Source organism: Callorhinus ursinus, unplaced genomic scaffold (genome assembly GCF_003265705.2).
Source record: "Callorhinus ursinus isolate GAN/ISIS: 27379988/994484 unplaced genomic scaffold, GSC_fseal_2.0 scaffold32, whole genome shotgun sequence".
NCBI lineage: Eukaryota > Metazoa > Chordata > Mammalia > Carnivora > Otariidae > Callorhinus > Callorhinus ursinus.
Window position 1 is genome coordinate 12,739,565 of NW_027397094.1, and position 27,852 is coordinate 12,767,416.

A 27,852-nucleotide genomic window follows, 5' to 3' on the forward strand; every position below is an offset into this window, starting at 1 on the left:
TCATGACGTGAGCTGAAGGCAGACGTTTAACCATCTGAGCTACCCAGGCACCCTGTAGACTGGGGTTTTACCTGGAGCAATTAAGGAAGATGAAAAGAGAGAACTACTCACTAGATTTTGCAAGATAAATGTCAGTGTCCTTGACAAGAGCAGTTTTGGTAGTTTTGGACTCAGAAGCCAGAGCAGCATGAGTTGAAGTGGAAAGGAAGTTTAGGGAACAAGGCTAAATGACTCTTCAAAGAATAGATCTAACTGCCAATTTGATGAACATTTTTCAGACATCCTATGGGATGTCTCTGCTGCATTCCACTGTAATGGTTCACTCTTAGAAACCAGATATCCCAATTCCACTGGTTCTTTCTTCCTCTTCTTCTTCCTCTCCTCCTTCTTCCTCTTCTTCTTCCCCTTCTCCTTCTTCCTCTTCTTCTTTTTTGACAGGGAATTGTGAATCACTTTGGAAATCTAATGAAAGCTATCCATATATATATGTATATCCATATATATATGTGTGTATATATATATATGAACTTTGCCTATAATTTCAGAGAGTTAATTAATCCTTTCAAGCCCATTAATAGGCCCCAAATGAGTCCATGGATCCCAGATTAAGAACACCCTTTCTTTTCAATTAGCTGGTCTCTTCTTCCTTCCTGAGTTCCTTACTCCTTTGATTGCTCCCTCCCTGGTTATCTGTCTTTGCCTATTGTTCTTCTTGTGCTGCATACTTTCTCAGTGTCTACATCTACTTTCTCGGTTTTGTTATTGGGGCCATGACAACTATTTTAGTACAGAAGCCATTTGGAGTTGTGGGGTAACTTGAAAGAAGATCAAGTTCAGGGAAGTCCACTCAATTTCGGGAGACTTATCTGATTTCATTAGTATCTAATTAGACACCATGAAAGTTGAGGCTATGAATAATTGTTCATAAGCACATTCTGAGAAAGATTTATGTAAGAAAACAAAATCAGGGGTGCCTGGCTGGCTCAGTCATTAGAGTATGTGACCCTTGGTCTCGGGGTCATGAGTTTCAGCCCCATGTTGGGTGTAGAGATTACTTAAAAATAAAATCTTAAAAAAATATATAATAGAAAACAAAAATCAAAGGCGAATTCTCTCATTGTAACATTTTACAATCTTCTTCAAGTTTGGTCCTCCTCCTACCCCCATTGCAAGGAAGTGTCAGCCTTCCAGGGAGATGTTCCACAGTGGCATTCCTGTGGCCTTCTTCTTATGAACTTTTGGCACTTTCTGACATGGCAACTTATCCCATTATTATACTGATTGTGAAAATTGATTGTGTCAACTTAGGCTAGGTCATGACACCCAGATATTTGGTCAAACTCTAGTCTAAATGTGGCTGTGAAGGAGTGTTTTAGATGAGATTAACAGTTACATCAGTAGACTTCAGGTAAAGCAGATTGCCCTCCTTAGTATGGGTGGTCCTCTTTCAATCAGTTGAAGGTCTCTCAGAGAAAGAGAGAATTCTGCCCCCCCCCAACCCCCAAAGCATAGGACCATGAAACATGGAGAAAATATCAGAGTTCTTTGCACAAGGAAAAAGCAAGTAATGATTGCTGGGTAGATTAAAAAACATCTGTCATAGATTCAATTCAATATCATCTCAAATCTCTCCAATGATATTTTTTGATTATGGTTTGTCTTATTTTAAGGTTTTCTCTGTTCCCTTAATTATTCCTGTTCCTTTAAATTAAATTTTTCTATATTTTTCTTGTTTTGTTGTTGCTTTTGTTTTACCTTGGTCTTTCTCTGTTAAACTGCAGGTGCTCTGTAAATGTGGGAGTTCCTGGTGGTCCATTTATATCACAAAATGAGGCAGTAGAAATTCTAAATGGGAGCTAGCAGGAGCTTGACTTCTGTGGGTAAGGCTGCTTGATGGTAAGTCTCATTGTCATGTGAGAGGGAAGGGAACGGCCATGCTCCAGGAAGGCTCCCATATGCCAAATAGAAGAGTGTTGCTCTTTGACACCAACATCTTTGCCAGTTACCCAAATTCTCCCCAGAAACTCACTTCTAGCTCTCTAGAGATGTCTTACTTTTCTGCTTAGGGATATATACCTGGCAATGATGATTTAGCTTCCCCACTGGGGTACAAGAAAGAGGTAGTGGGAGGAATGCATCCTGTTATTTGCAGCCCATCAATTAATTTGTTTTCATCCATATTTATCCCTTCAAACCTCTGTGTTGACAAGTACAGCACTGTTCCAGTTCATTTCCTATCACTGCTCTAACAGATTACCACAATCTTAGTGGCTTAAAACAACATAAATTTATTATATTACAGTTCTGTAGAAGTCCAATACTTCTCACTGGGCTAAAATCAAGGTGTCAGCGGGGCTGTGTTCCTATCTGGAGGCTCCAGGCAAGAATTCATTCCTTGCCTTTTCTGGTTTCTAGAAGCCACCTGTATTCCATGGCTCATGGTCCCCTTCGTCCATCTTCACGGTCAGAAATGGTGTGTTGAGTCCTTTCCATATCACACCACTCTGACCTCGTTTCCATCCTCACATCTTCTTTCACTCTCCCTGTCTGCCTCCCTTGTCCACTTGGAAAAATCCTTGTATTACTTTGGTCCACCTGGGCAATTCAGGATCATCTCCGTATTTTAAGGTTATCTGATTAGCAACCTTAATTTCATCTGCAACCTTAACTCCCCTTTGCCATATAACCTACCATATTTACAGTTCTGGGGATGAGGACATGGACATCTTTGGTGGGGGCATTATTCTACCTATACAGTTGGTTCTACTGAGCCTGCTGGATCCTATGTCAGCCCCAACCTCTTCTCTACGTATTTTTAGCTATGGCTTTATCCACACTGCTTTCATCAATCAGTCATCTGCTTTCTGTATTCCAGAAATTTTTCTTAAGATTTTATTTATTTGAGAGAGAGAGAAAGTGAGAGACAGAGCACAAGCGGAGGACAAGGGGTAGAGGGAGAGGGAAAAGCAGACTCCCTGCTGAGCAGGGAGCCTGATGTGGGTGGGGCTTGGTCCCAGGACTCTGGGATCATAACCAGAGCAGAAGGCAGACATTTAACCAACTGAGCCACCCAGGCGCCCCTGGAAATTTTTTTTTGAAATTTCTCATGCACTAGCAGAGCCCACTCTCAATGTTATTTTGATATTTTAGCCTTTTTATTCTTTTACTTTCCTTTTAGTATTCTCCCAAAAGGGAGAAAGAATCAACACTGTACTCAGTCTAGCATCTTGAAGAGGATGAATATTCTTTTTAAGATTTATTTATTTGAGAGAGATTGCAAGTGGGGGAAGGGGCAGAGAGAGAGGGAGACAAGCAGACTCCCCACTGAGTGGGGAGCCTGATGCAGGGCTCAATTCCAAGACCCTGAGTCATGACCCCAGCTGAAACCAAGAGTCAGATGCCCAACCGACTGAGCCACCCAGGTGCTCCTTGAAGAGGATGAATATTCTTCCTCCACCTTATAGGGCTTGCAGAAAATTTCATCTCAGTCAGACCTGGGACCACTTTACCAGCTTTTAGATTTAGGAGGTACCTGAGGTCATCTCATCTCTAGGCTTCATAGACACCATGCACAGGTTTATTGTTAAAGCTAATAAAGATCCTTCAAAGTCCAGAACATTTCTGCTTCCTTGCCATGGGAATGCTGCTATGAACATTTGTGTACAAGGTTTTGCATGGATGTTTTTTCTTTTTTTTAAAGATTTTACTTATTTTAGAGATAGAGAGATGGGAGGGACTAGCAGACTCTGTGCTGATTGCACAGCCTGATGAGGGGCTCAATTTCACAAACTGAGATCACGACCTGAAGAGTCTTCAAAATGAAGAGTCGGACGTTTAACTGACTGAGCCACCCAGGTGCCCCTGGATATGCTTTTTCATTTCTCTTGGGTTTGTGGACTGAATGTTCGTGTCCTCGAAAAAATTCATATGGAAGGGAGCGAGGATGTCCAGTCCATCCTCTCTAAAATCTTGCTCATCCCCTGGAACACTAGCAACAATCTTGGGAACTTCTGGCTTTTGCTCCCTTCCCAGAATCTCTCCTCTCCTTTCTTCTCTCTTTGCCCTTAAAGTCACTGCTCCTTTTATTCTGTGCCCCTCTTCCAGCATACCTAGCCTGATCCTCTCCACGGGCTCAGGTTTTAGGAAAATTAATTCAGAAAAGGAAGTATCTTGCAAGAAATTTATCTTAGTCTGATAATTTTAATACTTCCCTGAGACAAGAAAGCACAAAGTGGCCTGGGTACTTTTCTGGAACGGAGGATGGAAAAAAATAGAGGGAGAAGAACACAAATATCTCAGAAAAGTATTTTGCTTAGTAAAGTGGTTGGATATTATCAAATTCAATTACCAGAAAGCAAAGCAAATAATTTTAGTATGAAATTTGATGGAAGGTACTATTGACCTTTCATTGGCTTATTTCTCCATTTGATCCAATGAAACCAACTCATCTTTTCTTCATTTTGTGCTACACAGACATTAAAGTCTTGGAAAAAAATTGGAATTTTTGAATATAAGCTGTAAGTTACAGTCTAATTCTTTTTTTTTAAAGATTTTATTTATTTATTTGTCAGAGAGAGAGAGCAAGAGAGAGCACAAGCTGGGGGAGTGGCAGGCAGAGGGAGAAGCAGGCTCCCCGCTGAGCAAGGAGCCCGATGCGGGACTTGATCCCAGGACCCAGGGATCATGACCTGAGCCGAAGGCAGATGCTTAACTGACTGAGCCACCCAGGCGCCCAGTTATGGTCTAATTCTTAAACAAAAGTATTAAGTCCCATTATGTATTTCAGTGTTTTGCTAATTAACTTTAGTAATTTTATTGCTTATTATGGTAACATATTTATAATATTTCATTATAACTCTATTTGCCATTAATAGTTGGAAATGATATGGATCAATAAAACTTTTCTATTGTTACAAAATATTTTGCTAATAACTGTATCTGTAAATATATCAATATATCCTTATAGTATATAGTTTTTTTTTTTTCTTGGATTTATTTGAGAGAAAGAGATTGAGAGAACGAATGGGAGGAGGGGCAGAGGGAGAAGCAGACTCCCCACTGAGCAGGGAGCCTGACGCGGGACTCGATCCCAGGACCCTGGGATCCTGATCTGAGCTGAAGGCAGATGCTTAACCAACTGAGCCACCCAGGCACCCAGTATATAGATAGTTTTGCTGCACTCAATCACAGACTGTGATTTAATCCATTTATATTGATGGACATTTGTCACTTTTTTCTATTATACGTACTGCTATAATAAATAAATATATTTTTATATACATTTTGTACACCTGAGGGGGTATATCTTAAGTATATATTCCCTACTCAAAATGTAAAACAAGATCACCATATGACTCAGCCATCTAGGATTTACCTGATACTGTTGGCTTGAGCTGCTATAACAAAATACCACAGACTGAGTGGCTTAAACAACAGAAATTTATTTTCTCACAGTACTGGAGGCTCAAGTCCAAGGTTAAGGTGTCAGCCAATTTGGTTCCTGGCTTGCAGATGGCTCTCTTCTTACTGTGTCCTCACATGATAGAGAGAAAAAATAGCTCTCTCTCGTCTCTTCTTATAAGGACACTAATCCTGTTGGATCAGGTCCCTACCCTTATGATCTCATTTAAACATAAGTGCTTTCATAAAGGACCTATCTCCAAATATAGAAATATTGGAGGTTGAGGCTTCAAAACGTGAGTTTTGGGGGAACATGACCACTCAGTCCATAACATTACCCAAAAGAAATGAAAAAATACACCCACACAAAAACTTATAGGCAAATGTTTGTAGTGACATTTTTTAAAAATATTTTATTTATTTATTTGAGAGAGAGAGAATGAGAGATAGAGAGCATGAGAGGGAAGAGGGTCAGAGGGAGAAGCAGACTCCCTGCTGAGCAGGGAGCCCGATGTGGGACTCGATCCCGGGACTCCAGGATCATGACCCGAGCCGAAGGCAGTCGCTTAACCAACTGAGCCACCTAGGTGCCCGTGACATTATTCATAATAGCCAAAAAGTAGGAACCACCCAAATGCCTGTCAACTCACAAATGGATAAACAAATATGGTCCACCCATGCAATGGACTATTCTTCAGACTTAAAAAGAAATGAAGTTGGGATCATGACCTGAGCAGAAGGCAGTCGCTTAACTGATTGAGCCACCCAGGCGCCCCCCTCTACTGATGACCTAGGTTCTTTTTTTTTTTAAGAGATTTTATTTATTTTTATATACATTTTGTACACCTGAGGGGGTATATCTTAAGTATATATTCCCTACTCAAAATGTAAAACAAGATCACCATATGACTCAGCCATCTAGGATTTACCTAGATGGTAAATACCTAGAGACACAGCGAGAGAGGGAACTCAAGCAGGGGGAGTGGGAGAGGGAGAAGCAGGCTTCCCGCAGAGCAGGGAGCCCGAAGCGGGGCTCGATGAGGGGCTCGATCCCAGGACCCTGGGATCATGACCTGAGCTGAAGGCAGACGCTTAATGACTGAGCCACCCAGGCGCCCCCGCAGACCTAGGTTCTTTTGTTATACTCTTATGTAGCTATGTAAAACAAGGCATAAGATTCTCTAGGGAAGGCCTTTGTTTTTCTTGTTTTGAAATTCAATCCATTTATTGAAATATATATTGTACATGACTTACAAATCTTCACTTCTGTCACTCTGCTAGAACTTTTCCGGAAAAGCCTCCATTTCCTCGATCCTCTTTCCACAAGTAATGGAAGTGACTGTGCTTTGAAGGTTACAGCTGACGAACACCTGTTCGTTGCTCTCCCTGGCTAAGTGCTGGGCAAGGCCAGTGGATGTCCTATCAGAAGTGTCTCTGAGGAGGGAGGCAGACACAGGGATGGAATCGTAGCGATTGCATAAGGCCACAGCGACACTCTGCCATCCTAATTCTTCCTAATCCCATCTGTTTCCCTTTGGCAAATTACCACTCCACAGTGTCCTGTCTTCCCATACAGAAACCAAAGGGTCCTGGGAGGTTGCTATGTCCTTCTCTTACTGCTACAACCGAAGGGTAATATGTGACCTAATCCTGGCCAGCTGGATTCTGCTTCTAGGGAGATTCTTCCCTTCCCTTCCCTTCTTCCCTTCCCTGCCCTCCTCTTCCTTTCCCTCCCCTCTGCTCCCTTTCCCTCCCCTCCGCTCCCTTTTCTCCTTGCCTTTCTCCCCTCCCCTCCCCTCTCCTCTCTTTTTTCTGTTTAAATAGGCTCCACACCCAGCATGGAGCCCAATGGGGGGCTTGAACTCATGGCTGTGATTTCCAAACCTAAGCTGAGATCAAGAGTTGGACGCTTAACTGACTGAGCCACCCAGGCACCCTTCCATGGAGATTCTTGAGTGGAAAAAACTGTTGGCGTCCCCTCATCAGACTCTGACCAAATGGCTAAATAGTACTTGCTGTTAACAGTTATTTTCTGGTTCTTGTTCTGTCTTGGTTATTTGTCCTGAACCCGAACCTGGTGATCCCTTCAGTAAATTCCCTTTGGTTCTTAAGGTAGGCTGATCTCCCAAGCTATAGGAAGAGAAAAACAAGAAAGCACAAAGTGGCTTCAGAGATTTACAGTAAGTTGCCACCATGTGAAAAAGAATGAAATAAAATTATTTACATAAATTATCCCTAGAGTGGAATATAACATTATTGGTTTAAATAACCTGCTTCATTTTCAGTTTCCTTTACTTAGTTTTATATGTCCAATTCTTTACGGTTGACTTAATATGTCAGCTTTTCTTTAGTTTTTAAATTTTGTTTTTGAAGTAATCTCTACACCCAACATGGGGCTCAAACTCATGACCCTGAGATCAAGAGTCACAAGCTCTACCAACTGAGCCGGCCAGGTGTTTCAATCTGTCAGCTTTAATAAGTCATTTCTTTCTTGTAAAAATATTGACATGAGTTAGAATATCATTTATTACAACTAAATCTCTTTTTACTTTTCAAGTGTTAATTCACATTTTAAAATTTCTGTTAAGTGACTTTACAAGTTTTGGTAAGATTTACAAATTACTTTGTAGCTTACCATTAAATATCTTCTATTATTCATTAAAACAATTCTCAGATCTTCAGATATAGTTTTCTTTCTCTATGTACAGTAACAAATATAATTCAAGGATAATCAATTGGTCATTCTCCTAAAGCATACAGTGCTTTATAAAGAATGCACATAGGGGCACCTGGGTGACTCAGTAAGTTGAGTGTCTGACTCTTGGTTTGGGCTCAGGTCATGATCTCAGGGTCGGGTCGTGGGATCAAGCCTCTTGGGCTCCGTGCTCAGCATGGAGTCTGTTTGGGATTCTCCCTCTCCCTCCCCCCACTCCCCAAAATAAATAAATGAAATCTTAAAAAAAAAAGAGGGACCCTTGGGTGGCTCAGTCGGTTAAGCGTTGGCTCAGGTCATCATCTCAGGGTCCTGGGATTGAGTCCTGCATCAGGCTCCCTGCTTAGCAGGGAGCCTGCTTCTCCCTCTGCCGTTGCCATTCCCCCTGGTCATGCTCACTCTTTCTGACAAATAAATAAAATCTTAAAAAGAAAAAAAGAATGCACAAAATATAACAGCTAGTGCTAAAGTGTTTTCCAGACATCTCTGTGAAAAGATGCCCATTAATTGTCATAAAACATCCTACACAATTAACTTGAACTCATCGGTTAATATTGAAACTTACATTACTAACATTATTGCTTATTGCACTACTATATATTTTACTTATATTTATAGCTTATATTTATATAGCTAGTATATAGTAAAAATAAGCCATACCATCGTTAAGGTCCAGTATATTCAACCACATAAAACGTGAGGTTGCATTACTATAAGATTAATGAAATAACCAGAGGAAGTCTGTAGTAGCCAACTGGAGGTGGGGACGGTTTGAGGAGCCGAACGCCAATTGCGTTATATCTGAATTCACATTATTGTGGGGTCCTTTATAATGAGTCTTTTTCTGTATTCTAACCACCAAATATCAGCCTTATACGTATGGCAACAAAACCTGTTCTAATGACAGGTAAAATGCAAAGTAAGGGTCAGATAAGAGACATCTCAAAGGACAAATCCGGGTGCCTGGTGGCTCAGTTGATTAAACACCTGCCTTCAGCTCAGGTCATGATCCCCGAGCCCTGGGATAGAGCCCCGCGTTGGGCTCCCTGGCTCAGTGGGAGACTCCCCCTCCCCCTGCTTGTGCTCTCTCACTCTCGCTCTATCTCAAAATCTTAAAAAAAAAAAAAAAAAGGGACGATCGCGATGCCTGGGTGGTTCAGTCAGTTAAGCATCTGCCTTTGGCTCAGGTCATGATCCCAGGGCCCTGGGATTGAGTCCCGCATCGGGCTCCTTGCTCAGCGGGGAGCCTGCTTCTCCCTCTCCCTGCAGCTCTCCCTGCTTGTGCTCTCTGACAATAAAATCTTAAAAAAAAGAAAAAAAAAAGGACAAAGCTATAGGACTTGGGATGACTGGATAGAGGAGATGAGGGTAAATAAATTACTCCTGGATCACTTGAAGCATAAAGACGGTGATAGAAAAGACAGAGGTTGAAGTGGTTTCATTCCATTGCTTCGACTGGTAGAGGGATCGAAGGGAAGTACAGGTTGCTTTTAATTATGTTATTTCAAGGTGATGATGGAATGCTCAAATGATTAGGCAGTAACAGGACCTGAATTTGAGGTCAGGCTTTGGATAAAATAGTAATCACAGACAAAACAGTAAGCAGTCTAAGAATCCTTTCAGAAGTGAACATTGAGTAAGAAGCATCTGAGAAAGTTAGAGGTAGAACCACATTAACACAAAAGTTAACACTTGAAGTTTATGTTATCTTTTCACACTTTTTTTAATGGAAACCTTGAGAGGTGGGAGATTAGTTTCAAGTAGATTTATTCATTATAAATATTTACTAAGTGCTTCTGGGAATACAAGGGTGAATAAGTCACAGTCCTTGCCCTTAATGAGTTTCCAATGCAATGGGAGACAAGTAAAAAAGTAATTAGGGGCCCCAATTCCAGCACTAAAAATACTATTTAATAATTGGCTATTTACTTACTAGTCTCCATTACAGGAAGGAATAGTGTCTTTATCACTCTTACATCTCCAAAGCCCAGCGTAGATCTAGCACACAGGTGTTCAGGAAATATTCTAAAACAAATTAAATGAAAATAGTCTCAGCAATGATGAGTACTATTTTATGGCAGAGCATAAGCTGTGTGGGGAGAGTGAAGTGTTAGGAAATATCGTTAGTTATGGTGGGTTGGAGATCAGATTTTGGAAAGCCTTATATGTGATGCCAAGGGATTTATAGGTGGCAGTACTGAGGATTCAAAGAGAATGTCAGAGGGGTGCCTGGGCGGCTCAGCTGATATCTGGCTCTTGGTTCTGGTTTAGGTCATGATTTCACAGGGAGTGGAATTAGCCCAGCATCGGGCTCTGTCAGAGCACAGCATGGAGTCGGCTTCAGATTCTTTCTCCCCCTCATTCCCCCTGCGCTCCTCCCTGCTCATGTGCTCTCTTCTCTCTAAATTTAAAAAATCCAAAAAGCCCAAACAAACCAAAGAGAATGTAAGACACGGGAATGACAATCAGATTTATGCTTTGGAAAGCCCACTTTGGTTGGAATGCATGTTATTATAATAGACAAGTGCTTTCCAACTTTTAAACACTTTTAAGTGTGCACATAGAATGGGAGGCTGGCTGTACAGAACAACGTGCTTTGACCTGTATTCAAGGTCCTGGCTCTGCTCAGCAAATGCTTGAAGAAAAAACAAATCATCTGGTACCCAATAGGTACTTCATCCATGTACATTTCCTTCCCCTTCTCCTTCCTCTGAATACACTGATTAAAAAAAAGAGCCAACGGATAAAACTTGAGGATATATGGCAGGGGACTGAATAGGCCCTCAAGAGGCAGAAAGGGAGAGAAGCAAGAGCAGGAGGGCTTCCTTGGCCTAATGGCATGAGGACAAACAACTTTTCTTGAGCTGAAAGGCAGACAATTTGAAGACAGACCTAAGAAGTAGGGAGGAGGAAAGTTTGCAGTTTCCACTAACTGGGAAAAGAGTGGAAAAGCAGCAGGGGACATTAGACTGACAAATGTGAAAATTGCATCAGGATTAGATAAAGGGCTTATTGAGGCCTTAACATGTTAACCTGCAATGGTTGTAACAGCAGTTCTGGAAGCGCTCCCCGGCAGCATTGAGCAACTTGGGAGAACAAAGATGGGGGTGATTGGAAGCATCCAGGATTGGGAACTGGCAGGATGAGAAGGGCCTGAGGAAAGGAGGAAAGTGATCTGAGAAAGCTCTTGAAAGGCCGCCTTTAGTGAATGACTGCAGGGCATAGGTCAGGAAAGGAAGGAAGTCAAGTTAGAAGTTAACAGAGTGGAATAGAATAGAGAAGAGCTGATGGATTTAAAATCTTGCCGAAAGTGATTTGTGGCAACATAATTTAGCCTTCATTCTTTTGGCTTTGGCAAGGAAAAAAATCAATTTATTTTTTGAACCTCCACAGACCAGAAAATGTGAAAATGTTTTAAAATTACAGGTCTTCTACATGACAAAATCCAATTTACTTTGGTTCCAAGACACTCCTTTAAGCAGAAAAAAAAAATACTGTAGTTTAAACCTAAGTAGATAAATTAATATATTTTATTAGATTTAAACTACTCTTACATTGTTTTTCTTCTGTATTGACAACTGTGATTATAGTTCAAGTGAAAAGAATAGATTTTTGATTACTTAATGGATAAAATGACTCTTTTTTAAGTCCCCAATTCAAGGTCAAGCATTTCTGTCATTGACAAAGACCAGATACAAATGACAAAAGAATCATGAATAGCACCAGGCCAAGATTAATTTGATTAGGTAAGGGATAATCAATTTAAACAGTCTTCATCTTAAAGGTAAATATTTTGTCTATATAGTTAGCCTTAGATCTTTTTTGAATAATCTTTGTTTTTAAGTAATGGAGTCATAAACACAGAGTTCATTTCCATAATGCAGCATAAATACCCATGATTTTAAGTTTGCCTTGTATCAATTAAAATGGAAGATTCAAGCTATTTTAAAAGCTAGTAAATGTAGTACCCAACTCTTCAACGATTTCTGTTGAAGGCTTCAGCGAGATTTTCTCATAGAAGTACATAGTGATTAAATCTGATACAACATATTATAATGGAACCAAACAAGCAAAATGCAATGTTTCTGAAAAACAGTTTCATTTTGGGAGGTCAGCAACACTTGTAAATGAAGGAATCAGGGTTTTTCTTTTCTTTTCTCCTACCTCTTGTTGCCAGATGGCTCCAGGGGCTTGGTGGTGGAAAGTACACAAAAGGGATAGAGAGTCAGGGTTAAAGCACTATAAAGCTAATTAGTGCCTGATAGCATAGCCTTTGACTACTTTTCAGCCAGGCACTAGCTCTCAGGTTAACACTTCTCATTCCTTTAATCACAGAGATTAAAGATACCTACTTCCCTTTCTATTCAAGCACCAATTACCTTCAAGGGGGAGTAGTGACCTGGGTGGCAAGGAAAAGAACATTTCCCCCTGCTTTTGTACTTAAGGTGAGCAAACAGCTCTTTTATGATTTTTACTACTAACCAACAGGAAAATATAAAAAGGCTTAAATAAAGGCTCCTTCCTAAAATACTTTTTCCATGTACCCTTGTTTCTTCACAAATGGAAAGCCGTTGCTGTATCCAGATATTAATCAGTTTTTGGATCACAAATTACAAGGAAAAATGAATTTGGGCTAGCATACAAATTTCATTAGGTGGAGACTCCTTGGTTAAAGAGCAGAATTTGCTGGGCAGGAAGAAGAAAAAAAGGAAGGGGTAAGAAAAAAGACCAGTGCACTTACTATCACGGTCCGCTCTTTCATGGAAGACTTCAGTGAGGGAGTTTCCAAGAACAGACTGAGATATTCTAAGTAGCAACATTTAGGAAGAAAGAGGAGGTCCAGTGGTCTCTGGGCCAGCTCGCTATAGAAACTGGTCCCAAGGAGTCACTGGCTTGAAACTGGGGTAGACGAATGGGGAACTGCCCATACGGTACAGTTAGGAAGTATCTGGATAAAAATTCCTGGAAGCTGAAGTCTTCTTCTTCTTCTTTTTTTTTTTTTTAAGATTTTATTTATTTATTTGAGAGAGAGAATGAGATAGAGAGAGCATGAGAGGGAGGAGGGTCAGAGGGAGAAGCAGACTCCCCGCCGAGCAGGGAGCCTGATGCGGAACTCGATCCCAGGACTCTGGGATCATGACCTGAGCCGAAGGCAGTCGCTCAATCCGAGCCACCCAGGCGCCTCTGAAGTCTTCTTTATTGACAGAATCAACGGAACATTTGTGGCAGTTGTCCATAAGGTCCAAACATAGCACATTCTGACATTCAAATTAGACCTATTTAAATGTGGCTCCTTTTGATTCCTTCAACTTTGTATATGATGATTATCTGTACAAAGGGGTTCTAAATTGAAACAACCTCATTCACATCACCCCTATTCACTCAGTTTGTGGAGAGTGACAGCTTGATCCAAAGTTTTAAAAAAGTGATAGGCTAAAAGACAAAAAAAAATAGTCAGCTGCAATAAGCTACCAGGCCTAATCAAGAATGGCTTAATATTATTCATCCTCTTCTTTGAACATTTTGCTTAAGTGCTTTATTAGAGCTACAAGCTCAGGGTTCCCACCACGTGCATCAATTTGTTTATAGGCTTTAGATTCAAGCTCTTTAAGAGTACTCCGAGTGTATTCAAAAGAACCTACATTCTCAAGATAATGTACACAGTATTTTTTAATATCTACGTTTTCGGTTCTCTGGCGCAAGATATTCTGCACCTGGGTACTTTCAGGCCTTGACCAAATAGCGTGAATAGTAGGGAATGAAAACTTTCCCTCTGTTAGATCTTCACAAAAGCTTTTGTTTTCACTGTATTCTTTGGAGTGTAGATTAGCATAATCATCCCTAATTTGGAAAAAGAGCCCAAGTGTATTAAGTAGTGGCTTTAGATCTTCTTTGTAATCAGAGAACAACTGCATGAGACCTACTGCTAATCCAAATAGTCCACCTGTCTTTTGCAGCACCATCGCTTTATATTCTTCTTCGGTGGGACAAGTGTAATTATCCCTCCAATAAATATCTAGACCTTGTCCCTGATGGAGTTCCAAAAGCTGGTGGGTAAAAAGCTTCACTGCATCTGGGTGATCAAGGGTTAAGACTTTCTCTAGGCCAAGAAAATATACATAATTGGCAGAATTGATGACAGATGGAATTCCATAGATGCTGTGTGCCACTGGAAAGCCACGTCGGAGTTTTGAGTTGTCTTCGATATCATCGATGAGCAAACTGGCATTATGCAACATTTCTGTCACTTCAATGATAATCTAACAAAAAAGACAAGTGACAATTTAATTTTATTTGAGCTACTCAAAACAGCTTATAAATACTTAACAGATTATGAGTCTCAAATTTCTTAGTTTTTGCAATGAATAACTATTTAGCAACCTCAATATAAAATACATGTATGCGCATTAAACTCAATTACGAGCAAGAGGTATTTTATGTGACATCCATTAATCTATTAGGGATTAAGAATGAGGTTAGAATTGCCTAAATACCTGTAGCTTGTCTTCTGGAACTTTTAGCCAGTGATTAAATGCCTGTGAAAGTTTGGTTCTCACTTGTTTACCTGAAATTAAAGAATAAAATTTGGCAATAAAATTAATATTTGTTATTAAAAATACATTCAGAAACCTCCTTGAAAACTGTTCAGACTTGAATCCAGCCCCATCACTGCTGGGCCCCTACTGCCCCCTCTACCAAAATTCACATTCTAAAAGCTCACACTTTTGGAAATTAGGGCATGCGGAGATTCTAAAGTATTCAAATGGCCCACTAGTAAGCCCACTCCTTTCATCTTAGCTTGTATCAACAATTTTGGAATGAAATGGGCATTTTATGAACTATGATCTAATTCATTTCTTTTTTGAAAAATAAGTCAGTCTAGTCAGTGGCAGTTAATTAGCAATGTCTGTTTCAGAGAACTATAGGTATTTCTAATGAAATGTACTTTGCTATTGAATTCAGTAAAATCTCATAAAATTACCTCTTAAAATTACCTACCATTCCTTTAAATTAAGGTTTTAGAGATTGTACAACTCTGCTTCTTTCCTATCAAAAAATGAGATGACCATTCCCTGAAGTATTCCTTTTTAGCATCCCAGTTTGGTCCAAAGTTAATCTCTTTATTTTGACTAGGGCCATTAGTTTTTCAATATTATCATTTTCTTACGTGGAAAGCTCAAGAGGTTTTTGGGTAGTAGTTATCAATAGAAGCCATTTTCGCCCAAATATAAAGGAATGGTGGTTAAAAACCCCAACAAGATCTTTTAATAATGTTCTACGAGCTTCCTGCTAGAGGGAATGCACAGTAACATCTTAATTTCAGATGAGGTTTCAGAAAAAGTTACATAAAAAGTTTCAGTGAACAAAAACAGTATTTTTTTTGGGAACAAAAACCTGTTTTCTCTGCACCAGTCACCCAAGCAAATGAATACAGAAACTCTCATCACATATCCAAATGAAAGAAAGTTGCACTTTTTGTGAGAAGTCTAAAAGGGAAGGATCTCTTAAGGTTCAAGAAGCAGTATTTTCTGTCTACTAACCTTTAAGGTGAGCATGGTCCGGGTAGCAGCTACTTTTGATCTACTTTCCAGTTTAACAAAAAGGCCAATCTGAGCTATAGTTAAAAGCACATCTGTGCAAAGTAACCCATACTGCTTTAAAAAACAAGTTCAGAAGATGAAGAACACAAAGAATCAATGTAGAGCCATATTTTCCCTTTTGTTTTAGAATGTACATAGAAAACAGCACAATAAACGGCTTAACTTATAGATAATGCAGTTGTGTTTTAATCTTTTTTTCCTTTAACCAGATTCCGGGGTCTGGATTGATACTTTTAAGGCCCCAAATAGTTTCTAACAGGTACTAGTCATAGAGATCCCTCAAAATTAAAAGAAACAAATGATAATTATCTTTCCTCTTTATTTTTTAAAAAGATTTTGGAAGGAGAGAGAGTGCGTGAGTGGGGGTAGGGGCAGAGAGGGAGGGAGAGGGACGAGCAGACTCTGTGCCGAGTGCAGAGCCCGAAGCTAGGGCTTGATCTCATGAACCCAAGATCATGACCTGAGCAGAAGTCAAGAGTCTAATGCTCAACCGAGCCACTCAGGTGCTCCCAATTAGCTTTCCTCTTTAAAAGACCTTAATGTTACTAACTCCTGGCCTGGGCACCTACACTAGGGCAAATAAATAAAAGTCATTTTATTTCACGAATTTCAGAAAATCCTATTAATTATTAATTATTATAATCTTTTATTAGCAAGAGTAACTTTCCAACAGAATAAATGGCCTGGACCACCTTTAAGTCACTTTAGAAACTCTGAAGTTCTCTGTGAAAAATAGGTTTATTATCTATAATGCAATTTCCTATTTTTTTAAGATTTTATTAATTTATTTGGGGGGAGGGGAGGAGATCAGATATACGCGCAAAGTGGCAGGAGAGGGAGAGAATCTCAAGCAGACTCCTCATGGAGCCCAATGAGGGATCAATCTCATGACCCTGAGATCATGACCTGAGCTGAAATCATGAGATGGGCGCTTAACAAACTGAACCACCCAGGCACCTCCATTAAAAAATTTTTTTTTTAATTTAAATTCAATTTAGTTAACATTATACTGTATTATTAGTTTCTGGGGTAGAATTTAGTGATTTTATCAGTTGCATATAACACCCAATGCTCATTACATCAAGTGTCCTCCTTAACCCCATCACCCAATTCCCCCACTCCTTATTCTTTTTCCCTATTTCTTTTTAAAGATCTTTATTTTTATTTGTTTTGTAATTTATTTTTTAAAGATTCTATTTATTCATTTCAGATAGAGAGGGAGAGAGCACGAGTGGGAGGGAGGGGGAGAGGGAGAAGCAGACTCCCCACTAGTGGGGCGCCCGACATGGGGCTTGATCCCAGAACCCCAAGATCATGACCTGAGCCAAAGGCAGACGCTTAACTGACTGAGCCATCCAGCCATCTTCATCCAGACATGAAGATTTTTATCTTTTTAAGTATTTTCTATACCCACTGTGGAGCTTGAATTTACAATCCCAAGGTCAAGAGTCATATGCTCCACTGAGTCAGCTAGGTGCTTCATAATTTTCTATTTCTTTAGGAAAATCTTCTGAGGTTATATTCTATAAAGGATGCAAGATTATATTAAATTTTAAAAAAGTGAGATACATAACAAGAGATTTAAATGTTATCTAATGGCTTAAAATACTACTTCAAGAGGGCGCCTGGGTGGCTCAGTTGGTTGGGCGCCTGCCTTTGGCTCAGGTCATGATCCCAGGCTCCTGGGATCGAGTCCCGCATCGGGCTCCCTGCTCGGCAGGGAGTCTGCTTCTCCCTCTGACCCTACCCCCTCTCATGCTCTCTCTATCTCATTCTCTCTAATAAATAAATAAAATCTTTAAAAAAAAAACCTACTTCAGGATAATTAAAAAAAATGTTAACAAGTTCATTACACAGGTAAACAGTATTGCTAAAATGTAGCTACAGACAGTCCTTGTTTTGCACAGTAGCAGAACAGGAGACACTCTTTAGACTCTTTACAGCACTGATAACTGGCATGTTTTACCATAGTCCAGTTCTAGCCAGTGTTTGCAAACTTGTTACAAAATAAGTCCAACAACAGTAGAGTGCAGGAGAAACATGTTTCTCAGCAGGAGACCCTGAAGTAAGTGTAGTTACTAGCTGCTGAATAAATATCACTCAAAAGGGGTCTCTTGGTTTTTTCTTTTTGGGGGGGGGGGGTGTGTGTGGATGGGGCAGAGGGAGAGAGAGAATCTGATCTCACCACCCTGAGATCATGACCTGAGCTGAAATCAAGAGTCAAGATGCTTAACTAATTAAGCCACCCAGACACCGCTTGGCTTTTTCTTAAATAGCAGGCAACTTTTCCTTTTCATTATTCTTTTGTGTTTTTTCTTTGATTCCATTTTTTTTTTTTTAATTTATTTGAGAGAGTGTGTGAATGTGCGATGAGGGGAGGGGCAGAAGGATAGGGAGAGAAGCGGACTCCCTGCTGAATGCAGAGCCCTAACATGAGGCTTGATCCCAGGACCCTGAGATCATGACCTGAGCTGAAGTTAGATGCTCAACTGACTGACCCACCCAGGTACCCCTGGTTAACTTTTTGAGCTGTACTTACGATCATTGTTTATGCAGTGATGTATCAATAAAAAAGCAGCACCATGCCAAGGGCAAGGCAGTCGATGTTGTCTGCCCTGGGTGTAGGCAATAAAGAGGTGCACTATCTGTAATGAATTTAAAAATAGTAACAGACTCACTAGTTTTTTAAAAAAGTGTGTATCTTCCTTGTCCTTTAGATCTTGAGGATGTCATCTTTAATACGTTTGGATTTTAACTTAAAAGAGGGATTTTATTTTTTTGCCTATGGAATCATCATAGTGGAAGGTAACTTATATCCAAAAAACTTAGGATCCTTTTATATTGCTTCTATAGTACTATGGAGTATCTTTATGCTGTCAATTAGATTTCATTTAATAAGCTTTGGTGAGTTGTATCAGACAATATGGCTGGGTATAATTTGAGTTGGGGAGTAGATGGTTCCCTCCATTCTTCTGAAGCACTGACATTAGCAGGTATGTCTCCATTTAGGTCTGCCAGAATAGAAATGTCACTAATCATGATGGCTTTCAAGATGTAGGTGGGCAGCTACCACTCTTCTGCTTTAGATAACCATATTTATCCTCTCCAAGCTTAGGAAGTACAGAAACACACATAACACCACTGAGGTGTGCCCATAAAGAAAGGTGTGCACTTTAGAACAGAAATGAAAAAGTGTTTACTGTGATTGAGTTGAGAACATCACTGGTCTATAGGTTAGCTATCTTATGGGCTAAATAGGTTTTTATGGTTGTCAACTAACTTATCATCTTTCATATAATTTCTATAAGAAAGAGCATTCCAAGTTTCAAGAAACTCATTTGTGAATGAATTTTTATTCATTTTATTCAAGAACCCACACTTATTATATATATGAGTTTTAACTTGCTACTATCATTTTCCAGACCACGTTAAAAAAATAGCAAAATAAAACATGCATATACATTAGGCAGGTGTTACTGTAAGAAGCCATGTTCAGGTGACCCATCTTTATACAGGATAATGTGGGCTATGTTTTCAAGTAATGTGACTTAGAGATGCATTACTATTTGGCTCTCAAAGGAACTAGTAGCATAAGAAATGCAGTGTATGCATGGTAGTAGAAAACATGAACGTCGAAAGTAGAGTGAAGCTTTTTATTGTTACACAATTTGGCATAAAAACCCCTGATATTTAAATAGTGGGGAATAGGAATGTGTGGCATCCCTAAAGAATAAAACCTCCAATGATGTACTCAAATGTTTTCAGTATTTTTTTTTTAGTTATGTTGTATAATTGGACATTTTTAAAAAGGGAGCTTCAAAAATACCCTTCTTTAAAAAGATTTTATTTATTTATTTGTCAGAGAGAACTCACAAGCAGGGGGAGTAGCAGGCAGAGGGAGACGCACGCTCCCCACTGAGCAGGGAACCCGGTGCAGGACTCATCCCCAAGCGAAAGGCAGATGCTTAACCAAATGAGCCACCCAGACATCCCAAAAATATCCCTTTTAAGAACAAAAAACTAAAAAGTTCTATTTGTCATTTTTCTCATATGTATCATCTCATTAAATAGGAAATCTTAAGAGCTGGTAAGTCTAACCTTTTCTGTATGCTAGCATTTGAATCACCACTACTCTATCACAAGACCCTATAAGGACCATAACTAAACAGTTACCTGGTAACTGAAGTAAATATTTATAGGGTTCTAGAAGAATTCTTTGGACGGTTTCTTGAGTCTTCTCCATTGTTTTTAAATTTCAAAGCTGATCTGTAAAAAATGAGAAATATAATCTTAATAACTAAATTAACTTTGAGTTTCAAATGCAAAGGAATTTTATCTCAAGGTGTTTTTCTACAGACTTCCAGTTTTGTTGTATAAGAAAATTCTACACATATGAAATCTTGAAACATGCTAAGTGAAAGAAGCCAGTCTTCAGAACAAATCTATAAAGACAGAAAGTAGATTGATGATTGCCTAGAGTTGGGGTAGCAAGAACAGGGAGTATGAAGCTTCTTTCTGTAGGGATTAAAATATTCTAAAATTAGATTGTGGTGATGGTTGCACAACCCTGTATATATACCGAAATTTAAACTTTAAATGGGTGAACTATATATATGTAAATTATCTCTCATCAGGAAAAAAAAGGAAATCTTCAAGTGATTCATTAGTCAGCCTTAGTTAAAAAACTTATACTAAGCCTTTATTATTTTACTCAACCATAAAGGCTTAAATTGTTGACATCAAATCAATGTCAAAACAAATCCATAGAATTAGATACTTCTATATTTGATTTATTACATAAATTAGTAAGCATACTTTTTTCAAAGAGCATTAAGATGAATAAATTTTATATACTTAAAATGTAAGGGGAAAACTTCTCTCTTGTACTTTCTTTACAACCAATCCATTTCAGAGATTCCAATTTAAGATGTGCATTAACTTGAATGCAATTATGAAAAATATTAGCCTGTATCTACACACACACACACACTATTCCCTTGTAGTGATTTATTTTCTGAGTTTTACATTTACTTCAGTATTTTCTAGAATACCCCTCATGGTCTTCTACAATACTTCTTTACTGTTGAATCCAATCCCCACTTGGTTTCTTTTTTAGTACCTTTTGCTATTTTTATTTCTCCTTATCTTAGGAATCTTCTTTTCTCATTGCTCTGACATCTTGGGCACATTTTAGGTGGTTTCTCACCTTTATCTGCTTTCTTTTGCTTCTGTAACAATGATTTAGTATTCAGGATCATGAACCAAAGGATTGAAAAGTGAGATTTTAGTAATCTCCTCTTGAGTAACTAGGTGAAACAATCTTAAGAACTGAGCACTCCAGAGGCGCCTGGGTGGCTCAGTCATTAAGCGTCTGCCTTCGGCTCAGGTCATGATCCCAGGATCCTGGGACTGAGTCCCACATCGGGCTCCCTGCTCCGTGGAAAGCCTGCTTCTCCCTCTCACACTCCCTCTGCTTGTGTTCCCTCTCTCGCTGTGTCTCTCACTATCAAATAAATAAAATCTTAAAAAAAAAAACAAAAAACTGAGCACTCCAGCAAAGGAAATCATCTTAGCAATATGACCTCAAACACTCCATGTAGAAAAGTTTTACACCTGCCTTGACTGACAATTAATACCCAGTATGTCACAGAGGAAAAAATGTTCAGAAAATATTTTGAAATTATCTAAAAATTAGTAATCTCTCATCTATAGTTTATTATTTTATTTATTTTTAAAGATTTTATTTATTTGACAGAGAGAGATTGAGAGAGAACACAAGCAGGTCGGGCTGCAGCCAGAGACAGGGAGAAGCAGGCTCCCTGCTGAGCAGAGAGCTGATGCGGGACTTGATCCCAGGACCCTGGGATCATGACCTGAGCTGAGGGTAGATGCTTAACGACTAAGCCACCCAGGGGCCCCTCTTATCTATACTGTTTAACTTTGACATGTTACCCCATTCTTAAGAGATTAAAAAAGGAGAGATAACAAGCAGGGCGCCTGGGTGGCTCAGTCATTAAGCGTCTGCCGTCGGCTCAGGTCATGATCCTGGGCTCCTGGGATCGAGCCCCGCATCAGGCTCCCTGCTCAGTGGGAAGGCTGCTTTTCCCTCTCCCTCTGCCCCTGCTTGTGTTCGCTCTCTTGCTGTGTCTCTCTGTCAAGTAAATAAAATCTTTAAAAAAAAAAAAAGATGACAAACAGGAAGAATAATCACTTACATAAAAGATTACTGAACAGAAAGAATTAGGGGTAGGATAAACAAAAAAGGGCATCTTTTATATACTTCTGCATTTATTTTTTTTTAAAGATTTATTTATTTATTTTGAAAGAGTGAGAATGAGAGAGAGCGAGAGAGAGAGAGCACATGAGAGGGGGGAGGGTTAGAGGGAGAAGCAGACTCCCTGCTGAGCAGGGAGCCCGATGCGGGACTCGATCCCGGGACTCCAGGATCATGACCTGAGCCGAAGGCAGTCGCTTAACCAACTGAGCCACCCAGGCGCCCCTATACTTCTGCATTTATAACAGTTGGTAGCCATCTCTTCACAACTAGGTTGAGAGCAATAATCATGTTTATCTTTTTTCACAACTTCCAGAACACACTTAACTTAAAAATGAGTCCACCTTTCAAGAACTCTTTTGTCTCTATTTGGAGACAAGTATACTTTGCCCAGAGGTCAGAGCTAACTAACCTTTGTTCCAATTCTTAAGGCTTTGGTTGATGCCATTAAAATACAAAAATACTAGCTATTAAGTGAATCAATGTTCCTTTCCTAGAGGATGTTTATACACATGTATTCTCAGTAGCAGGAAAACACAGGAACCTCAATTTTTCTAGGTATTGAAAAGTAATCTGTTTTGTGTCTTCTTAAGTCTCAGGGGTTCTACACACTGTGGCCTATACCCTACCTGCTTCCCCCCCCCCCTTTTTTTTTTAACGCAGAGGACTCCTATTATGCCTAGAAATTTCAGCCATCAGGTACTAGACTCAAATATATTGAGACGTTAGTGTTACATGAATTCTACTAACTTGTTTTTAGATTAACTACAGAATGCCTCTGTGAGAGAGTCTGAAACTACTCACTTTCCAAACTGGAAAAGTGCCTTTAGTTTGTTCCTACAATTGATGGATGAATATTAATATAAAAATAGATTGTCCCCTCTGTGTGGACTATTACTGAAATAATCTCCTAGTTGGGCTCCCTGCATTTGCCCCTCAATCTAGACCTCTACTCTTCAGCCATCTTTGCAAAATTCAGATCTGGCCCTATTTCCCAACCAACCGAGAACCCTTCAAAGACATCCCTTTGCTCTTAAGGTAAAAACAAAACTCCATAACAAACTAAGATTGGACTACTCTCCCGCCTTCCCCACCCCCAGCTTCAGTTTTTCACACTTTATCCATTATTATTTTTGTTATTATGTTAGTTCTTCACACTTTAAAAGCTTCCTCTAGATACAAGGCTTTCCAACAATTTTTTTTTTTTGCCTGGAATGTTCTTTCCTTAGTTAACTCCTGCTAACCCACTCTCAGCTCGATCCTCACTCTACTTAAGCAAAATTCCCTATTTTAAATCATCACGTAACTCTCCTTTGTAGCAGTCACCACTGTGAACCAATTTCACACTCGTGTGTCCATTTTACTTCATATCTGTCTGTACGTATTTTCTATATGGTAGGCGCTCAACAGATATGTGAAGGACTGAATGAACAGAAAGTGCCTTCTAACGCGCTAGAGGATGAAATCAGGGCACACACTTGCAATATAAAATGTTAAAATACCGTGCAAGTTTTTTTTTTTTTTAAGGGAATGATCTGGTTTCAAAATTGCTAAATAGTGACATACAAAAAAAGTGTAGCTGTGAAACGCAGGATGAATCCTTCCACCCAAACTTTGGGAGATGATAAACCTGAAGAAAATTGCCCGAGATACAGGCTGTGGATTTAAATAACTTCATGGCCGATTTTTAACAGACTTGGCAAAAGGATTTCAAGGGGGTACTCTGCTAGTCCAGAGCCCGCAGGGTCGGTGAGGTTCCTGCTTCCTCTCCGCTCAGATGCCTCCTTCCGCCCTACTGGGTCACCTACAGCCCCTCCCCTTCTCTAGCAAGGATGGAAAATTCATACACAATCCGGTTCAGCATCCGGGTCCTCACCCTCCTTTCTTTCTTTCCTCTCGACCCCGCCTTCCAGCCTCCCCCGCCCTCATTCCCATCCGGGTTCCCCCCGGCCGCCACCACAGCCGCTCACGGTTCAAACGGTGATATCACAACTTTCGCGCTGCCGGTCCGGGAGTAGTAGTACCCAGCATCAACTTCCCACTTTATAGTTCAGACCAAGACTCCGCCTGACGCCTACATGGATCCCTCCCCCTACTTCACCACAGAACTCTCCACCCTCCTCAGCCGCCAGCGACACCGCATTACTCGGTGCAAGAAAATGCGCCATCCCGGTCACACTGCGCAGGCGTCGTTGCCGCCTCCCCACTGCTTTGTCGCCCCGCCCCTTCCCCCTCCCCCCCGTCTCGTCTCATGTAGACGCGGAGCATTGCGGATCTTGCAGTTCTCCTGGGCACGGGCTTGCGCATTGGCCCCAGAAGTTGGACTACATTTCCCGGGAAGCTTTGAGGCATAACTTTCTGTTTCCATAGAAGTGGTGGGAAAATGGCGTCGTTGTTTGTATCCCGGGGACCAATAAGAATAGAGTATGGGCGGGTTCTAAAGAATGTTAACCAATCCGAGGTCGTCTAAGAGGCCATCCGGGAAAGAGGTAGGGGAGGGGAAAATATCTAGGGGAGGGGAGAAAGAAGGGAGGGGGGGCACTTGGGGTTGGGGGGGGAAGCGATGTTTGCCCGTCAGTCGAGTCCGGAGTGAGGAGCTCGGGCGCCGGAGCGGAGGGAGACTCTTGAGCTTAAGCTTGCCGCCGCCACGGCCACCGCCTGGACCTTTGCCCGGAGGGAGCCGCAGAGGGTCTGGCGCCGCCGTCCTCTGGAGGGCAGCGCGATTCGGGGCCCGGGCCTCCAGTCCGGGAGGGATTTTTCGTCGTCCCCCCCTCCCCCCAGCGAGGGAGCCCGAGCGGCCGCCAAACAAAGGTACCAGTCGCCGCCGCGGGAGGAGGAGGAGCCGGAGCTTCAGCCTCAGCAACCGCTGGACCCGCCGCCCTTCTTCCCCCATCTCTCCCCCGGGCCTGCTGGTTTTGGGGGGGAGTAGGGGAGGGGACTCTGGACGTGCCAGGGTCAGCGCTCGCTTCCGCGGAAGGTAGGGGCATTTTCTGAGGCTTTCACCGTCTCGTAAGGGGGTCCTTTCGGGAGTCACCGGGCCCAGCCAAGGAGCAGGGGACGACCGCTCGGGGGTCTCGCCGGGCGCCCGGATTCGGGGCCTCGGCCTCCCGGGAGCCCCCGCCCCCGTGCGGTTGCCGAGCCCGAGTCGCCCCTCAGCCTGGCGGCCGCACACTCACCGGTTTAGCGGCTCCGGGCCGCGATGGGGGGCCCGGGCCGGCGCGGGGGGCTGTGCCACTTCCCGGCCCCTCGGTCCTCTGGCGGTCCCCGCGGTCCGGCAGCCGGGGATCCCCCTCGCACTTGTCTGGTCTCCGCCTCGGAACGGGACGTGGACAGCGGTTGTGCGGTGGGTCGGTCCTGCCCGCGGCCCTCCGGCCCGCCCGGCCTCTCCGCCGCCCCCACCCGGGGCCCCTTGGGCTCGGGCCTGCTCCGGCTCGGACGCTGGGCTGCGCGACCCTCTGGGGCGCCGACCCGCTCGGCCGGGCCCGGGGGCCCTCCGGGAGGACAGCCGGCCCCGCGCCGGCCCCCGGGCTTGTTGTGAGTTTCTTCTCTGACAGAAATGGCGTCATTGTCGGAGACGGGAAACTCCGTCGGGTCCCGACAATGGGGACGGGAAGCTGCCGAGCTGTGTAGGTGGCTGGGTTTGCGGGGCTGGCGAGGCCACAGGGAGCCCCTCATCGGCGTTTCGTGTTTCGGAGGCTGACGTCCGCTACGGCTCTTGCTTCGGGGTTCAGGCTTCGCTCGGTTCCCACCGCCTCCGCCAGTGCAGAGGGGTGCCTGTGGTGTTGACCGGGTGTCTTTTGTTTCCCCTCCAGGTGCAGGTGAATCTGGTGTTTTCGAGGGGATCGCGGTCCCGGAATCATCATGAAGGTAAGATTGCTTACAAAAAATGACCTCTGGGGTTCTAGAATTGGGGAAGTGGGGAGGGGGTTGATCGAGGTCGTGTGTGGGGCCTCCGCTTTTTGCCGAGGAAGGTGTGTTTGGTAGCTTGGAGCCCGAGCCGCTTTCCCGGGAGACGATGGGGGTCAGTGGTGTGGCTCTCTGTCGGCTTTGCTGTGGAGTTGGGGCCACTTATAGGATGTCGCACTGAGCATAATTCTCCCATAGAGAATGTCTCTTTTTGCAGGGTAAGGCAGGAGTAACTGCATGAAATAAAGTGTTTTAAAAGGTAAAACAGAAAAAGCAGGTCAAGTAATCTGACTCTAGAAACTGAACTGTGTGGTGGTTCTAGCGATTACACTGATGAAAGAAAATCTCGTTTATTGTGTGAACAGTACTGTGAATTTTTAGCAGAAGACCTATTCGGTTAGCCCTGAAAATAATCTGAATTGAAAGATTTTTAAAGAGGATCTTTGTGATCTTTACACAACTCAGAGATAGCAGTTTTTCCTTGTATTTCCTGGGATTTAGGATTATATGGTTTATTTTTCTTTGTTGATCCATTTAGTCTGTAAATTGTCAGATGTTGTGATAAAACCAATGTGGATTGATGTGGAAAACCCATGGCCAGGTTCCTTTTAAATGTAAACATGTTAACTGAATGGAGGATAGTGTGTAAAAAGTAGAATTTACTTAATTGGTGGAAGAGATCATGGCAGTGAAAGCATAGGGTTTTTTTTTAGAGACTATGTAATTGAATGCTGTCATTTTTTAATACACTGGAGAATAAAAAGCCTTAGATATCTGGCCTTTCGAGATTCAACTGGTGGAACTTAGAAACTAGAGATATTTTTCATCTATGACAAATTCAGAAGTGCTTAAAAGGGTAGGGTGTGTTCACAAGTATAGAAATGCATAGAATAGTATGTGAAAATGTAAATGTTGTCTACTTTTGATAGTTCTTTTGAATTATTTGAAAACAAGTTTTTCTGTTCAGGATCGACTGTTTTTATAGTACTGCAGCTAAATGAAAATTTATAATGCTTGTGTTTATGGAAGAAAGTAAAAGCTGTGACTACTTAAATATGTATCTCTATACAAAGTAATTAAGTTTAGTGTAGTTTTTCTTTTTTTTTTTTTAGTTTTTTTTCTTCTTGAGTTTGGGGTGCTGTAAACTACCTGAAACAGTTCATATCTGTTGAATTCGTGTCTCATCTTCATGTAAATGAAAAAAATAATCAGTGATGTTGCAGAAACATCCCTTTTGTTAGTCACAGATGCTATCTATAACTCCTGGGACCTGTGTAAAACAGTGACAAGTGAATTTGTTAGAAAAAACCGTATATCTTCCTTGGTGTTGGGTGAGAATTTCTTAAGAAAAGTGTTGGGTTGAATAACATATAATAAACTCAGAAGCTGAATAATACAGGATTTAGTTTGTGATAGATACTGCAATCTGTCATAGTTCCCAGTGTACTGCCTGGCATATCTTGGGTACTCCGTTAACGTTTGATTAAAAGAAATGTAGTAAGTTGAAGGTCCTTAAGATTTAACTTTTGTTTTCTTTCCTTTTCTTCTTTTCATTTCCTTTTTTTTTTTTTAACTTGTGTGTTTAAAAAATGAAAGTACGTTGGAAACTTTAGCCTTAAAAGTGTCATAGTATTAGGCAAATGCAAATTTTGGTATCATTTTAGAACTACTGATTTTAAGTGCTTAGCATTTCCATTAACACTGCCTTTTTAAAAAAGGGTACTATTGATGTTGAAAGGAAGAGTTATTAAATTTCTAATTTTATACAAGAAGAACTTCCTGTTATTGTATGTATAGTAAGTCTTCTCATTGGGAGTCTGCTGATAATCAGTAGTACTACAAACTTAGTGTATTTTTTTTTTATTTTTTTATTGTTAATGTTAATCACCATATATTATATCATTAGTTTTCGATGTAGTGTTCCATGATTCATTGTTTGTGCATAACACCCAGTGCTC

General features: G+C 41.2%; 2 protein-coding genes across 8 annotated transcripts in view; one reads left to right on the top strand and one right to left on the bottom strand.

The window, feature by feature from the left end:
* Positions 1-9,863: 9,863 nt before the first annotated feature.
* GGPS1 (geranylgeranyl diphosphate synthase 1) lies at positions 9,864-25,284 on the bottom strand. 2 transcript variants are annotated; one of them, XM_025850812.2, is made up of 4 exons: positions 25,165-25,284; positions 19,888-19,980; positions 14,608-14,678; positions 9,864-14,373 (listed from the first exon to the last, which is right to left on the bottom strand). In XM_025850812.2, the coding sequence occupies exons 2-4, from the start codon at positions 19,955-19,957 to the stop codon at positions 13,612-13,614; spliced, it is 903 nt and encodes a 300-aa protein (XP_025706597.1). In that variant the 5' UTR covers positions 19,958-19,980; positions 25,165-25,284; the 3' UTR covers positions 9,864-13,611. The 2 variants fall into 2 exon arrangements, with proteins under 2 accessions (XP_025706597.1, XP_025706596.1); XM_025850811.2 differs by lacking the exon at positions 25,165-25,284 and adding an exon at positions 23,959-24,179.
* Positions 24,538-27,852, top strand: part of ARID4B (AT-rich interaction domain 4B) — a 139,256-nt gene continuing 135,941 nt past the window's right edge. For 5 of the 6 annotated variants that reach the window (XR_012374309.1, XM_025850799.2, XM_025850801.2 and 2 more), the window contains exons 1-2: positions 24,538-24,965; positions 25,801-25,855. Coding sequence is in view for 5 of the 6 variants with exons in the window: in XM_025850799.2 (XP_025706584.1) it covers positions 25,850-25,855 (6 nt within the window). In the remaining variant the exon portion in view is untranslated. The remainder of the gene's footprint in view (positions 24,966-25,800; positions 25,856-27,852) is intronic. The other variant, XM_025850800.2, reaches the window with a different exon arrangement.